Here is a 16572-nt window from a genome sequence, read left to right as displayed (position 1 = left end):
TAGGACTGCAGAGCCCATGCCAGCTGCCAGGCAAGGACACGCAACATGGGGTCTCGGTGAGTACCTTTCTTTATGTTTACAATTTCAAAAGTGTGTCCACCATTGGGCTGCATCGTAGTTGTATATGTCTAGGCTACTCGAGTCGAGTCCTCTAAATGTGCGGTCTCATGATTCCCTGTGCTTTTGACCAGTCTAGCGTGTTGCTGAGTGGCCATCGGACCGCACACAGCATTAGAAATGTCCAAGGTCTTCTCAGATGAGCAGTCGGGCAACGGGTCAGGGTAAATAGAAATGGAGGAGGAAAGAAGAGGGGCAGCTTCAGCCACAAAGTTTGTTCCCAAGTTTTTTCCCCCGAGTTAATAAACTCGTTAGACTCACCACAAAAGAACAAAGTAACGGCAGTGCATTTCAGTGGCCTAGATCGGCCGCAAGGAGGTGCACTCAGAGGCCGAGATAAACTTACTTGGGTAGCCTGCGAAGGCGATGCTGATAAGATCGAACACTGACATCACTGGCAGGTTAGCATAGCCTCTGGCGCTTGTGATGCACTCTTTGCGGTTTCCTCCATTTCGGGTTCGGTCGTACTCGAGCTCCGTGTTTCCTCTCCCAATGCGAGATCTCAACGCACTTGAGCATGCGTCTTTAGATGAGTAGAAGCAGGTGTCGGGAGAAGGAGGCCATTCAGTTTGGTACGAACACAGGTGCGGCCATGATGGACACTAAGATTCCGGGCTCCGAACTGAGTCTCCAGAGACTGCAAAGACTCTGCTTGACTTCGTGTCCGCTCCGCAGCGCTAGTCAGGTTTTAAGCAGAGTAACGCCCACTTCAATTTAAACAGTGAAAAGTTACTGCTCCAAACACCAGGCACCAGCAGCTCCTAAGACTCTGCTTGACTCCGCTACATGAGTCAGGTTTTAAGCAGAGTAATGCCCACTTCAATGTAAACAGTGAAAAGTTTCTGCTCCAAACACCAGGCACCAGCAGCTCCAAAGACTCTGCTCGACTCCCCTCTGTTACGTTTAGTTAGGCCACTATGCTTTGACTGTTACGAAAAGACTAAGGCATGCTTTATAACAGTTTATTGAGAGGCTACCCTCAACACAGGGAGGTTCCTTCCCTTCCCAATCATGGTGTCACACTACAAACTGTTTAATGTCAGTTATTTCTTCAGCCCTATTTCCGTGTCATCTCGTACCCCTTGGATACCTACCCCTGAGCTACCAATGAGCCAAGAACCAGGCCGGTGTACAGGAAATATATTTGTATTTATTTGAATGATATATAATAGTGATCACTCTAAAATGACACACACCACCTTCTTTGTGGATCACAATAAAACTTCTTGTTACACAAATAAATCAAACAAATTAGTTGGGAAAACACAAATCACAATACTTTACTTTATCCCAATTTCACTTCCAGAATTATTCCACACTGTTCAATGAACACAATCAATTTGCATATGCAGTGCTGTGTAATTTAGATTGTCCTGCATGATTAAAAGGCTAGCAGTTTGATTTACAGATTGGTGCAATTATGATTTCACCCACATTTCTGTTTTTAAAATAAACATAGGGTGATTTAGCAGTTTGTTTTTCAAATCCCATGTCCCTACTTCGGTCTGTGTTGGGGAAGCTGGACAGAAAGACTGGGAGGATTTTTCGGAATATTGGATTTTCAACCCCCCCCCCACCACCCCTCCAATTAAAGGCCTGTTTTGGGGAAGCTGGACAGAAAGATTGGGATGGTTTTTAGGAATTTTGGATTTCAGGCCCCACCTAAAGGCCTGTGTTGGGAAAATGACGTTTAGAGATTTTTAAATTTCAGTTCAGGGACAAAGACACCCCTCTTCCTATAAGAAGTGTGTGTTAACAGGCAAAATAGGATTACCCAATTACATTAGACTGTATAGTTTTCAACACACACTGGGAATGAGCTTTGTTAATTTTTAATTTTAACAAAAAACACCCTGTAGTGTTCTGCCAAGGGGAATTAATTAAATGAATATGTTTCGTTAAACAGGCTAAGGATCTACACAGTCCCTCCCATGACAGCCAGGTCCGCACAGGTGATTGGCTATTTTCTGCCATTTTTACAAAAGCAGAATAGTTATGCTCATGCCATTTACTCTCCACACACTCATTTTACCCTCCAGCAGCACGCCAATTCTCTGATTCGGGACATTTTCTGCGCAGCAAGAAACACATTTTAGCTTGCCACTACATATCCCTAAGTCGCAGGTGGACACATTTTATTTCAACAAATCACCAAATTATCTAAAAAATTCAACATACATGAATGTAGTATGACTTGTGGTTGCTTAGAAAAATGTATACATTTATGATAGTCTTTTTTAAATTAATGGGTACTCTTCATGTTATGCAAATGTGAGCTCCCCTTCCTCCAGGCCATTTGCCATTCCTGGGCAGCATGTGATCAAAGCTTCCTGGACTGTGTTTTCATTAGCCTCTTTGTTGTTTGAAGTTAGTGGTAGTTGGTGGCTGTCGGTCGTAAATACTTGGGAGGCCTTGACAACACAGATCCCCCACTTCAGATAATGAGATAGGCCAGCCCTGTTATGTCACAAGTCCCTGCTGCCATCTGACATCCTGTCCTGTTAACTGTAGTGGACCACCATTTCGATCGGAATACCTCCTATTGTCTTGTACTTTTTCCAGAGTTTCAGCTTTCTCTAGATCTCAACTGCAGAAAGGCACTTGCATAGTCTTCCTAATTAGGCCCATTTTCAGCATGACGTTTTTTTAATACTGGCTGTTCAGTTCAGTTGGTTTGTGGCCTTTGATTAAACCCCATAGCTTTGTTGTGTGTACAACACTTTATGCCACAATAAGGCCACCTTAAAGGACCGAGGGTCAGGGATGCAAGTGGAACAACACAAACACCAATGCAACCAGCGATCAGCACTCAGAGGCCCCTTAGTCAGCCAAGCACCCAAAGTAAAGAGAATGTTCATGAAACAGAAGTGAATGTAAAACAAAACAGACTCACAGGCAAGGGAAATTGTGATCTGTGCAGCCTTTGATACCCTTTTCATAACAAAACTGTAAAGTGTTGTGTATCAGATATACAAATCTGTTATGTACACACCTCCCTGAAAAGTGAGAACCCTTCACACCTTTATGTTCCAAATTGTTTACATTGTTCCAAATCACAACCACAGTGGTCTCAGGGAACCTAAGCTTTATCTTTCAGTGAGAACTATTTAAGGATATTTTTGGGCTCAGAAGTAGTCAGACCTTTAGGGCTTCTACAATGCCAACGTGGCATTCTGGACCTGGGAAAAAAAGGAAGACAACGTCCTTCTACTTATTACCCTATGCCGCAAACAGCCTCAAAACGGGCAAATTCTACAGACAGGAAACCTGGAAGGAAGTGTGGGCCCTTTTTAATGCGGTGGGTTTTGATCCGTGGCCCCTCTTGGGAGCAAAGCCCTGGACTGGGCTCCCTGGGAGATTTTGAAGCCGGCTAGGAACTTCTTTGGGACATAATGGTGTCTAAACCAAGACTCCTCTTAGGCTGAAGATTGGCTCTTCTGTGAGTTAATCTGCATAACCCAACTGTGTATATATTTAGCGACATGGGATGCAGTTACATTGCCTCTAAATACAAGGCAGCATGCAAATGCTGGGTCAAAACAGGGGTGTAGGGACTTTTTACCAAATTACATTGTGGGCCTACTTTGGGTGTTATGGCCCTTTTGATAGATTGAATACCTCTTTTGGGTTTTAGTTATTCATTTGGGTGATTGGTGAGTGCTAACTACCACATGATGGTTGTTTCAAAGTGCTTGAACTTTAGACATGTATGCAAAACAACATAATGAAACATTAATCAATATAACTCGGCATAACATGACCTACCCAGCTAGTATGACAGAAACCAGTATCATGATGTAAACAATAAAAAGAAGTGGTGACTTATTTCATAGAAAATGAATATAATAACTACCACAACTCCCTGAAAAAACAAGACCCTCAAAATTTCAGGTTTAGATGCAAAGATGCAGGAAGTGAGAGCCCAAAAAAGGGTGTGTGTGTGGCGGGGTGTAGGGGAATCTCCTACCTAAAAAAACGAAGCAGATAGATCCGAACAGGCAAGCATTGCATTACATGTCCCTGCAGCTTCAAAAAATGACATGGTGTATTATAACATAGCGCAGCATACCAAACATGAGCATGCAAAGATTAGCAAAGATAGCATAGTGCAACCAAGCCAGATAACAAAAAACATGCCATAGCTAGCATAACAAAAAACTAATAAAGTAGCACAGCAAGAAATCACGACAGTGGTCACATGTCCCAAATAAGATATTATAGTCAGTCTGACACAGACAGACAGACACAAACACACACACAAACACACACACACAGACACACACACACAAACACACTGCCCTCCCCAGCCCAGACACAACACTCTGAGATTTGAAGTCTGCTGCCTCTGAGTTTTGGTTGCTGGCAAGTTGGAAAATTGAAAACTCTTTTATAGGGCAAAGCCCAGCAATCAAAGGTAAGAAGACTTCCCCTTCACATCTTTTCTTCATTACAGCCTGGGGCAAGGGTGCATGATGCATTACAGGTGCACGTTTTTAAGTGCAAGGTTGTCTGAGGCAAATAAATTGCATGGCAAAACATCCAGTCCTCTGCTTACCAGTGTCTAGCAAAGAATGAGCCTGCTAGCTTCCTTTAGGTTTCTCAGTAATTGTAACAAGGAACTTTGAGATTGATCATTAAGTAGTTCCTCAGGCCGTCCAGATCTAGGCAAAGCTGACATAGGCACAAGGGCACACGAGATATCATCATCCACCTCCTCCTTTTGCTCTTTCTCTTCCTTGAAGATATCTTCAATCTTTTGAATTAAGTGAGTCTGTAATGGCATTGATCAAAAGATTCTTCCGGAAAATCTAGCCCTCTAGCAACCAAAGGTCTCATTGCCTAACCAATGAAATATGGCTTCAGCTGCCCTATCCGCACCAGTTCCAAAGGAATGGTCACTGATGTCACCTGTGCCAAAGGATTCAGTGCCGAAGACACCTGTTCCGAAGAGACTGGTGCCAATGATAAAGTGGTGGAGGAGGTATCTAACCATGCAGAGCAAGGCCCAAAGGCATGGCTCTTCAGGGTATCCACCGAGACTCATGCTCTTGGTCAAGTAGAAGCAGTGTCAAAATGTTCCAGCAATGTACTTTTGGGGAGCCGAAGGAATAGTCGTTATTTTGCTTTCTGAGGCATGTTCAAAAATGTTAAACTTAGCCTGCCAGAATTATTTCCAATCTTTAGGAGTAGAGGGTCAAGCCGGAAAGGAAGGAGTGCACATCGTTTTATGATTTCAAATGGTGTCTCTGATGCCACTTCCAAAAGGAGGAATGTGGGTATGAGAAGTTTAAGACTTACATCTGCAATAGTGGTGCTGCTACTTCTTTTTTTCTCCATTCCTTCTCAATGGATCGTGACCAGTGTTCTGTTAGGCCCAAACCTATTAATCTTCTTCGGGTACCATTCAGATTTGTTAAGGGGCGCAACTTTAGTAGAGGCTAAATAAACCTTGCCACATGCTTCTTTAATACCTAGATGGTCATGATCTGACAGGAACCACACTCTTCAGTGATGTGGTCTTTTTCCAGACAAAAGAAGACACAAGGAGCAATCTGTAACAGATATGGAGTGGTGGGATTCCTGGCAGCCTTAAAATATGAGAGGAGAAAATGCAAAGAAACCTACAATAAAAATGAGTGACTAGATGACTTAAAAAACGTTTGTCATTGTTGCTGCAAAAGAAAAGAAATGAAGGGGCTGGCTCCACAGCTTCAAGGAAAAGTGTGGAGAAATCACTCCCAGCCAGAGACAATAAAAAGGAGAAGTGATGGAGCCAGATTTGTTGTTGCACGATTATACCTTGTGGCTGCAGTGACTGCGGAAGAGGAGGAATCTGTGGGGGAAGGTATCCATTAGAAGTTAAACTAAAGGTATGTCCTTGTTAACATGTCAAACAATTATTAGGTGGCAGGTGTCTAGATGAAGGTTCTGCTCATATCTGGCAGCTAAATAACGGATAATGATATTGAAAATAAAAATACTTTATAAGACTTTGCTTACTTTTCACTAATAGTTGCGGCATTCCAATCTTTCGAAGATCATGGACTGTCTGGCCAGTGGTCTTTCCGATGCCTAATAAATCTGAAAGAATAACCAAGTGCAGTTAGTTTTCTCACCGTATATTTATTAGGTTTTCTATATGCTCTTGATGTTAATACAGGCAATTAAATCAGGACATTTATTTTATTTTATTGCTCATTTTCCAAATCTTCCATGCATTTACCGTATGAGAGAGATGTAAACAATGACCAACCCAACATTTAGAAATGATTTTCAGTATTATTCACACCTGGATGCAAAGAAAGAAGCAGAGTCTGCCACTCCCTGACACAAAGACAGAGGGAGTAACTTAATTTTGGTAACGTGCAATTATTCATCCATATGGGATCTTAACTTTCCAAAGTTACAAATAAGATGAAGAAAGTAGCCAAAGATCCCATATTGGCAATGAATGCAATTTAGTAATGCCATCTCCCTTTGCTGTAGGCTTATACAGGACATACAGGGGCACTTTATTCTAACTTTTAATCCTACTCCATTCTGTTTGGTACCTATTGTATGTTCTGACTAAATGTGAGTTTTAACTGACATTAACTTGTTTTAACTGTTTTTAAGTATTTATTGGATTGTATCAGTTTCTGCTTTTTATGAAATGTATATGTTTGATGGTTTAATCCGAAATAAACAGTTAAATGAGTATTGTTTTAAGTAAAACAACTGAAGAAAGGGAAGAGTCAAATGAACAAAAAGAGTGACAGGATTGAATCTTTTGGTGTGCGTATCGATCTTGTTGTAGGTTTATATAAGTCTTAGCATTGAAAGAGAAGGTACTTACTGTCTGTCAAGCTCAAAAGCCTTTTTGCATTCTGCTCCAGAGTTGTATGCCAAAGGTTGGCCATTATTGAGCGAACACCAGCAAGACTCAACAAGACTGCAGTTTCCACAGGTTTCTCCAGGGATATATCTAGAATGCTGGGTAAAGATGAAAACGATTAATTTGTTTTTTAATAAATTGAAATATAAAATAAGTGAATAACAGCAAAAAGAAAGGTTGCACCCAATGACCATGTTGGTGACCTCAGTTCACTTATCCTTTTGTATAATAAATCGAGAACCAGCATTTAGAAAATACACGTGTAAGACATTTGTCCATGCACGTTAAGTGATCCCATACGACTTGGCCCTTATTCCATTTATAATCTAGCTGCCTTAAGCTTATGGTGGCAAAATTGAATTCGACCATTTTGTGTTTCTTCCCTCTCCGGATACAGAATTCCACTTTATGTGTGTTTCTTTATCCCATTCCTTTGATAAGTAATCATTTCCTTACACAGTATGGACATTTAAAATAGAAATAGACTGCCATTAAGTAAACAATATTATGAGACTGTTTTCATTACGGTTTCTGGCACATTTGCATTAGACCAAAGTTAATGAACCTTATCATTGCTATGATGCCAAGCAACTTTGGATTGCGGCACGATAGACTGACATTGCAGAAGGTACTTGGTACTTGGAGATGGCATGGGAAACAGATTTCCAAACAAGGGAGAATTTTTCAAGGATGTGAAACAGCAGCAATCCACTAACTATGCAGGAATAGGAAGTCACATGCAGCCCCAATGTTACCACCAAGTCTGGACATTTGGTCAGGTGGCACAGGTGCATCAAAAGACGCCAAAGGACTATAGGAGAAATGGAAGAAGGACTTGGTAGGACTCCCCAAGGCTGCCGGAGGTGCTTTCCCTGAACTTTCCAAGACCATATCAGATCAGTTTCTTTGCTTAATTTCTTTTTATACATTGCATACTTCTTCGATGAAAAGGTGTGTTTCGGCGGTGGGCCAGGGTTTCTGATGGATGTGTAGACAGGGACATGCTGTTGGTTTATTTCTCATTAAATTGCAATATAATAAACTGAATCTTTTCCTTGCCACTCTTCCAATATAATGTGTGGGCTCAGTTTATTCTACAACCTAATTTAAAAAAAATCAGATGAAAAATCTATTCGTGAAGAATTGGTTAAGGCACTGTCAGTGGCACTGCTAATGTGAAAGATCCAGTCAACAAAGACTAAACGTTACCACAATGATTACATTTGCCTTCCTACACATCTGCCTCTTTCAGATTTCAAACCAACTGGTATCAGCTCACCAAGCAGTATGGCTTTTGGGTGATGCCACATTTGAAAGTATGTGGCCAATCCATGTGTCATCAAATACATTAAAAACAGCAGTACATTTAAGTATCAGCAAATAAACTTTACAGGTTCCTTGCAGAAAGGTTGGGGAGTAACTGAACATTTTATTTTATTGTGCATGTCTTTAGTGCGCATAGGTACAAAATTAACTCAGGACAACATTGTGCTCAATCCTCAGAGCAGAAATGTCTCATCCAAACGAAGTGCAAAGAATGTTCCAAAAGAAATGGAAATTTAGAAGTTTGTCTACCAGTAGAATGTATCAGGTAACAAGTGTAAGTGCAATGGAGAATAAACATACAGACGCATGCCTGCCATCAGGAGGTCTCCAATAAGTAGCATGGTGACAAGAAAAGAATGCTCCAATGGGCAATGAACATATAGGAGCTTAACTACAGGGAGGAGGTCCCCTGTCAAGTGGCACATTATGCTCTGGCAAACTTGTTTTAGCAAAGAATGTCCACCTTCGTCTGAAAGCACTTTCCTTTGTTCAAGCAATGTAAAATATTCTGTCTTTTTCAATTTCTTCACCAGAGTTGCATGGAACACATCAATTAATCACTTGCTAGAACTTCCAATTCTCAATCAGTTTACTTTGACCTTGTGGAAAGCAGCTGCCTTTGAGAAAGAAATATATGAGTAAAATGAATCTGTACATTTGTTGAATTGCTCCAGTATCTGTATTTAGTAACTACACTCAATAGTTTGCAGTAATCACCTGTGGCAGAACAAAAACATAATTCTGGAAGATCGTTTTCCATTCGTCTTCCTAACATTGCTCCCCTTGTCCAGTGTAGTGACTAGGCTATTTGGCAAACATGAACATTTGCCTTTACAAGAGCTGCAAAGACTAGTGTTGAGTTTGCAGATGTGATTGATCTGTATGATTGCAAGTTAATTTTTGGAAGGTTTGGATTTGTTATCCAAACTCTTGTAAAGAGCAGAAGGTTCATTTCAATCATGTGCAGCACATCCTAACACAAACGTTTTTATCTGGAAAATGCCAACACATCCTTTTCTTCTGAATTTTGACTAGCAGAACTGAAGCAGCTGGTTTTTCCAGCAGTGTCCCTGTGTATATCCCAGGCTCCACTAATTAGGTTGGGGCGTTTATACAAAAATGCCTTAATGCCAAGGAGGCATGGAAAATCAAACGCTGGCAAGAGCTGGAAGAGGCAGCCACAAAATCTAACAAAGGGGATTTTTGGAAAATCGTTTCATTTAACACTCGTCCCCCTAGAGATGATTCAAATGAGTTTCCCACTTCTCTAGCTTGGACTTATCACTTCTTTTGTTTGGACAAAGGTGTGATGAAATTGTCCTGAAAATAGATAGTGGCTTAGTTCCAGTTTATTCAATAGATTATAGAGACTTCCATGAGTTTCACGTGGATGAAATAAGGGATGCCTTGTTCTCCATTGCCCCTGGTAAATCCCCTGGCCGTGACCAGGTGGTGATAGATATATTTAGGAAGGAGCACCAAATATGGGTGCCATTTTTACCAAAATCTATAACGCTTTCTTGGCCAGAAACTCTTTTCCAGCTAGCTGGAAGGAATCAACAATAACACCAATATTTAATAAAGGTCAAAAACAAGGCCCAAGTAGCTACCAGACAATATCTTTGATCAATGCCATGGCAAAATGGCTGCGCAGGGCGATCTATTCCTGCATAGCAAAATGGGAAAAAGTAAAGTACATATTGTCAGAGTAAAGTACATATTGGTTCCAGGGCAGGGGTGGGAACGGTACAGCAAGTTGTAAACTTTAGCTTGCTCCTAGACAAGTACACTAAAGGTTATGGCTGTCCAGTTCACCTGGGGTTTATGTACCTTAGCCAAGTGTTTGATGAGGTAAACCGTGAAAAGCTGTGGTATCTATTACCTTCTATGGGCTTGCCAATGCCCATTCTGAAAACACTTATCTCTTTATACACAAGATTGAAAGCAGCCTTAAGGTTGGACAGTGTAGGAAAACTATCCCCCTCGTTTAACATTTAACATCTTAAGTGGGTTCAGGTAAGGCTGTGTCCTTACTCCGCTACTGTTCAACCTATATTTCTGCAATTTGGCAAATGACCTAAACAAAGTCACAAATGACACACCGAGAGCTGGACGGAGAAACATTAGAGTCTTATGCCAATGATGCAGTTTTGTTGGCATGTACTCCATTAGCATTACAGACTCTTATCCATGCTTACTTTAAATATATGGATAGCATAGATCTGTCAATAAATATAAAGAGTAATGTTCCTTCGGCACGCAGACCAAAAAACGACCCCCATCTTAGCATCAGGACAAAATCTTGGTTGGGTGGATACACATTTGCATATTTAGGTGTGACCTTTAACAGTAAGGCTAATTGGTCAGACCACATTATTGAAACCAGACACAAATGTTGTCATGCCTGTGAGATACATAGATAGATCTGGTTTGGATATGGCCAGTTTAACTATCAAACCAACATTAGACATGTATCATGCTAACCCAGTCGTACCATGTATGTATGGTGCGGAAGTGCAGTCCCCAATCGATCCAGGTCAAAGAAAATAGTTTTTTGCAGAGCATTCTGCGGTACCAGGAGCTCCTCAATCTATTTACTCCATCAAGAATTAAGCCTGGATTACATATTAGATCACATAACTCTAAAACCTGTGTTGTTGTGGATGAGAACTTGGGCACAAACTGAGACTCACCTACCACATGCACTTTTACAAGAATTGATGTCCTTGGAAATCTGTAGAAAGATAAACTGGATGAATAAACTGCAAAAAATATTTGATATCTTTGGCTTGCTGAGCCGCTACGCTGTTCCAGTAAATGCATCCAGAGCAGATATCAAGTTAGTAAAGGAAAAATACATGGAGTACCGAAGGGAGCAGTGTACCCTTATTGAGATGAAAAATCGGTCAGTCTCCAGGTATATTGATTACGGCGGTAGCGGACCTAATGCTGATTATATGCACTGGTTTTATTGTAAGCAAATAACGAGTACTCTGTTTCATCTGAGGACTGTCCATCTTTTATCATTGATTGAGGATTGTGGCAAAACATATATGGATCAGAAATTGTTTGCTATCCTTGTAATGTGATTTTAACTCATGACATAGCTCACTCTCTGCTTATATCTCTGTATTTTTATGAGCCAAGGAAAACATTTTTAATATTAGTACTAAGGACATTACATTGTAAGTTGTTTAATGAGGTGAACCCGGGTACCCAACACTAGGCCCTTTAAGATCAGATAGCCATACTTTGAGATGGATGGAGATGAAGAATATACTCAAACATCAATAAACAGACTGACTCAGGAAGTTGCGAAAGTATGTCTGTTTTAATATCAATTATCTAAAACAGGGAGTTACAACGAACCTCAACGAACATCCTCTCGACCTCCTCACTCAGCGATTTGCATAAAAAATACAGCATTTATAGTACAAACTTGTCATCTTTGACGTCAATTTATGTGGCAAACTACAAAAAGCTACTTCGGAAAGTGATTGGCTAAACGGGAATATCTAGGTATATGTTCCATACTTGTTGAGAAGGTGATTGGGTCTCTAACATTAGGTGGGGCAACTAAGCCCTCCTATAGTCCAAGTCACTACAAACGTCATCAAATACACAACATCCCATTGTTTATACAAACTATAGGACTCTCTATTACGCATCTCTCTACAATTGGTTGGCACCCTTGCACCCCACTGTACTATTCCACACACGCTAGCATACGCAGGCAGGCACTCAGGTGCTGGTGGGCTGGTCATAACCATAGCTTCCCACCTTATTAGCCTGTCATCCATCATCACTCTTGCGGTCTGCCAGTCAATTAGCCCTTTGAACATTGGCCTTGGAAATATTCTTTGTGCCTAAGAAGAAAAGGGAGTAGAGGCATACTTTGTCTCTTGGTTTGGATACAGCTCAACTCAGTATCTATTTTCATCCATCCACATGACTAGAGACCATGTTTCAAAGCTTTTCATTATTAGAAATACTATTAAATGATGAACCTCTGACGTCTTCAATGTTCTAGCTCTTCACTTCAAACAGGAGTTGGTTCTTCTGACAAGTTTTGTAGCTAGTGCATGAACATCCCAGCTCAGGGTGGCCTTGACTTTCTGGTGCTGAGCCAGTCAAGCTCTTCTTGAATCTCCCTCTGATATTAAGTCATTTTCCAACTGTGCCACACCGAAAAAGCCTCTCTATTTACTGGGAACAAACTCTGCTAAAGTGCTTTGTGGAACATCCATAGTCTATACATTTCTACGCATATATGTTGGCGCATCGCCGCAATCTATTCACTACGTAGCCAGCCCTTAAGAATACTTTGTCTACTTGCATTACTGTGTCTGTACAATTGTAAAATGACTTGATGTTTTCTTCATCATTTCTGTAGCATGAGCATCTTCATCTTGGGCCCGAAATATTGCTCATGTTTAACACCTCCTCCTTAGATCTTCATAGAATGCTTACATTCTTCACCCTCTTGTGTCTCTCCTCTGGATATGTCAACTCTGCTTCGCATGACGTCACCAATCTTCTCTTTTGCTCGTTTTTCACACTTCCTCTGGGATTTCATTGAAATGGCCATCATATTGTCGGGAGTGCATATATGTCTTTCTCAATGGGTATCTTACTTCCAGGATTCTTTTCGGTATAGGTGCTCTCACTGGTACTGCGCGTGTCTCACACTCTGGCACCAAACATATAGGCATCATGGGGCAGAGCTTTAAGTGGGGATACTTTGCTCCACATCTACACCCCCGCCCCCTCTGGGTGATTTATCGACCACTCTCCCATCATCCTTCACATCTCTTCTGAAGAAATGCTTCTTTGGGACCCATATCTTTATGACTCCTGTCAGGGATCCTACTGATTTCACATACTTATCTTTATTCCAGGATATAAGCATGCATTGTCTAGTTGGACTGCAGTAGATCCATCTCCCCACATACTTCTTGTGGTTTATTGGGTACAGTAACTTCGTTCCTTCAGGTGTATGAATGCTGGCCTTCACATAGGCTCTCATTTCTTCATCTGTCAATTCATTAGTCTTCCATCCTTATTCGACATCAATCATGATCTTCATTCCTACTGCCTTCTTTGCAGTCTTCTTATATTGTGATAATATTATCCTGATCACACAAAATCCAAGCAAAACCATCACTATGAGGGCTCCAAGGAACTTGAACATATCTGCCATCCATTGTGGAACCCATGAGAAAAGTGATTCAAACCAACTGTCATCAGCAATGTCTTCCACTTTGTCTTATCATCTGGACATGTAACTTCGTCAGCAACGTTATAGCCTCTGTCAAGGTGCCATTCTTGTCATCATGAGAAGGTATAAATGTGCAACATGATTCTCCGATTTTGGCACAAACACCTCCATCCATAGCTGTAATCATGTCCAGGACATATCTATTCTAAAGAGTCATCAGTCGTATGGCTCTCAGTTCTTCCTTGATAGCATTGAACCCCTTTATAGTAGTGCTAATCGTTTGCAACAATTCCCATCTGGTTATCTGTAACCACTTGGTATTTACTGCTGTCTGCATCCTTGGCATGAAGATTTTCGTGAATATCTAGAATATCGATGAAGTCTGACTGAATAATCTGTGTTCATATGGAATGGAATCAAAAGCTTCCATTGACTTGGCTGAGAAATAGTTCTCTCTCTTCATTCTATTTATCAGCTCAGCAGATCTCTTTTTCCTCAGGTGTGCATCTGCTTTTGCAAAGTCACCAATGTTCAAGTCACTTTTAGGAATCACCAATGCTGGAACATGGACATTTACTAGAGAACATCATCCTCCCCAATCTCTGGGCTTCTTCGTATAAACTCTGGACCCAAAGTCCTTCCAGTCCTTCCTTCCTGGTACATCGAAGACTCAACCACAATCAATTTTGATTCTCTCCCACTTTTCTTGTGCCATTGTTTCTGAAACACAGCTTTGCACTGTCCAGGAGCACTATCTGTAAGAGCCCTCCTTTGTCTTCAACCCACGTTAGTAGTTTAGCAAGTCTTGGCCATAAAGGTTTGCATCCATTCTCCACAATGTCAATAGTTGGTTTATAGCAACCAATTACAACCCACACTCTGCAAATAACTACTCCTTCCTCCCATCCATCTAGAGAAAGTACTGACCCCCAAATCTGCATTTGGCCTCTGTTCTTCCATCTTCGGATTTCTTCTGCAGATATTCCTGGACTTTCAAGTCGTCTGTTTACTTCCCATCTAATTCAAGCTCCTTCCACTCCAGGTTGTTTATATCTTATCACATGATTTCTGGTGTGTGCTCTTGCTCTCGTCTTTGTGTCTTGAACATAATCATCTTCATCTGGAGCTGCCCATTCTGTTGCCCACACCAAGGATGCTGTTCGGTCCATGAGCTGACCTCAGGCTCAGCAGAGTGCAATATGAGATAGACAATGTGCTGTCTGAATATCTACTTCAACAGCTATGACTATCTTAGACTTTCCCATACTATAAGGCAGGAGTGCAAGTATGTCGTCATGTGTTGCAAAATTGCTTTGGACAGTGATCCTCCTTGTGGCCATGGCATAAATATTTTTTACGTGCCGTGCCCTTAACCCATTCTTCACTGTACTGTTTAAGCTTGACTGCGTGTTTTGGCAGCTGTCTACATAAGTGTATAAGCGCAGTAACATCCTCCATCATGACTAGTCACAATCAACTGTCAATACTCACCGTTATTTTATATAAATACTTTTCAGAAAAATAATACAATATGAGTGCGCACCAATCGTCACAGCTCCAAACTTCTGTTTCACTTTACTTCAATCTACTTATTCACTTGAGCATTATCATTCGACTAAATAAATAAATAATAATTTTTCAGCCTTTTACCACAATCTATTTTCTTTTCGTTTCTTCACTACCTCACCATGTACAACACATACAATATAAAATCAAACGGGCAGACTGGCCGTCCCACATAAATCTCTGTCAACGCTCCTCGTGACCTATTGTGACTCCGATCGGAGTGTGAATTGTGCACTTTAACAATCCTTGATAGTTTGCAGCTTAGGTACGTCCACTTGGACTCTAGGACAAATTCCTTCTAAACGTCTTTGTCGTAGGATTCTGGGCTTATCATATAGATCGCTCCTTGTGTATATACCTTAAACTGTGACGCTCTTTGTTGTTAAACTAAATGTACCCCAACCAACCCTCCATTTCTCTTTCCCTGTTATCCCTTTCCCCGCTCAATGCCCATTCATCATTTGCCCTCTCAGTCTAGTCACCATTCGTGTTTCAGCTTCTGACCCTCGAGATCACCCTCTCCTCAACCAGCTGCTTCAGCCTTCGGTCCGCTCAGCTGCCTGTAGAAATCAGGAGGGTATTCTGTGAAACGAGGGACCCGTCCCACCTGTCTTTAGTGACTTGCATGTTTTTCTAATTACCACTATCTACAGGGAGCTTCACGTTCCTCCAGCTAAATGGCAGAGGACACTCAATATTTTGAGACTCTTAAAAGCCTACTAGACCGATGGGTATTTAACCATCCTCTTTCTGCTACCACGTGAACATGTGTACCAACACTAGGCCCTTTAAGACGAGGTAGCAATACTTTGAGATGGATGGAGATGCAGAATATACTCAAACATCAATAAACAGACTGACTCAGGAAGTTGGCAAAGTGCGTCTGTTTTAATATCAATTAACTAAAACAGGGATTTACAACGGACATCAACGAACATCCGCTCGATCTTCTCACTCAGCGATTTTCCTTAAAAAAACTAAATTTATAGTAAAAAATCATCACCATTGATGTCAATCTACGTGGCAAAGTACAGAAACCTACTTGGGAAAGTGATTGGCTTAATGGGAACATCTAGGTATACCTTCCATACTTGTTGGGAAGGTGATTGGGTTTCCAACATCAGGTGGGGCAACTAAGCCCTCCTATAGTGCAGGTCACAACGAACGTCATCAAATACACAACGTCCCATTAGTTATACAAACTATAGGGCTCTCTATTGTGTATCTCTCAACAACTGGTTTGCACCCTTGCATCCCTCTGTACTATTCCACACACGCTAGCAGCAAGCAGGCAGGCACCCAAGAGCTGGTGGGCTGGTCATAATCATAGCTTCCCACCTCATTAGCCTGTCATCTATCATCACTCTTGCAGTCTGCCATTCACTTAGCTCTTTGAACATTGGCCTTGGAAATGTTCTCTGTGCCTGAGAATAAAAGGGAGTAGAGGCATACTCTGTCTCTTGGTTTCGAT

General features: G+C 41.3%; 1 protein-coding gene across 3 annotated transcripts in view; it reads right to left on the bottom strand.

Moving 5' to 3' along the window:
• CFAP46 (cilia and flagella associated protein 46) overlaps positions 1 to 16572 on the bottom strand; it is a 2698259-nt gene that overhangs the window by 64299 nt on the left and 2617388 nt on the right. For all 3 annotated transcript variants that reach the window (XM_069611407.1, XM_069611408.1, XM_069611409.1), the window contains 2 exons: positions 6953 to 7089; positions 6118 to 6198 (listed from right to left, as the gene is read on the bottom strand). In XM_069611407.1, the coding sequence (XP_069467508.1) occupies positions 6118 to 6198; positions 6953 to 7089 (218 nt within the window). The remainder of the gene's footprint in view (positions 1 to 6117; positions 6199 to 6952; positions 7090 to 16572) is intronic.

Source organism: Ambystoma mexicanum, chromosome 8, assembly GCF_040938575.1.
Source record: "Ambystoma mexicanum isolate Mex_15411 chromosome 8, UKY_AmexF1_1, whole genome shotgun sequence".
Lineage (NCBI taxonomy): Eukaryota > Metazoa > Chordata > Amphibia > Caudata > Ambystomatidae > Ambystoma > Ambystoma mexicanum.
The sequence above is the reverse complement of the archived record's forward strand: the minus strand, read 5'-3'. Positions and strand labels throughout refer to the sequence as shown.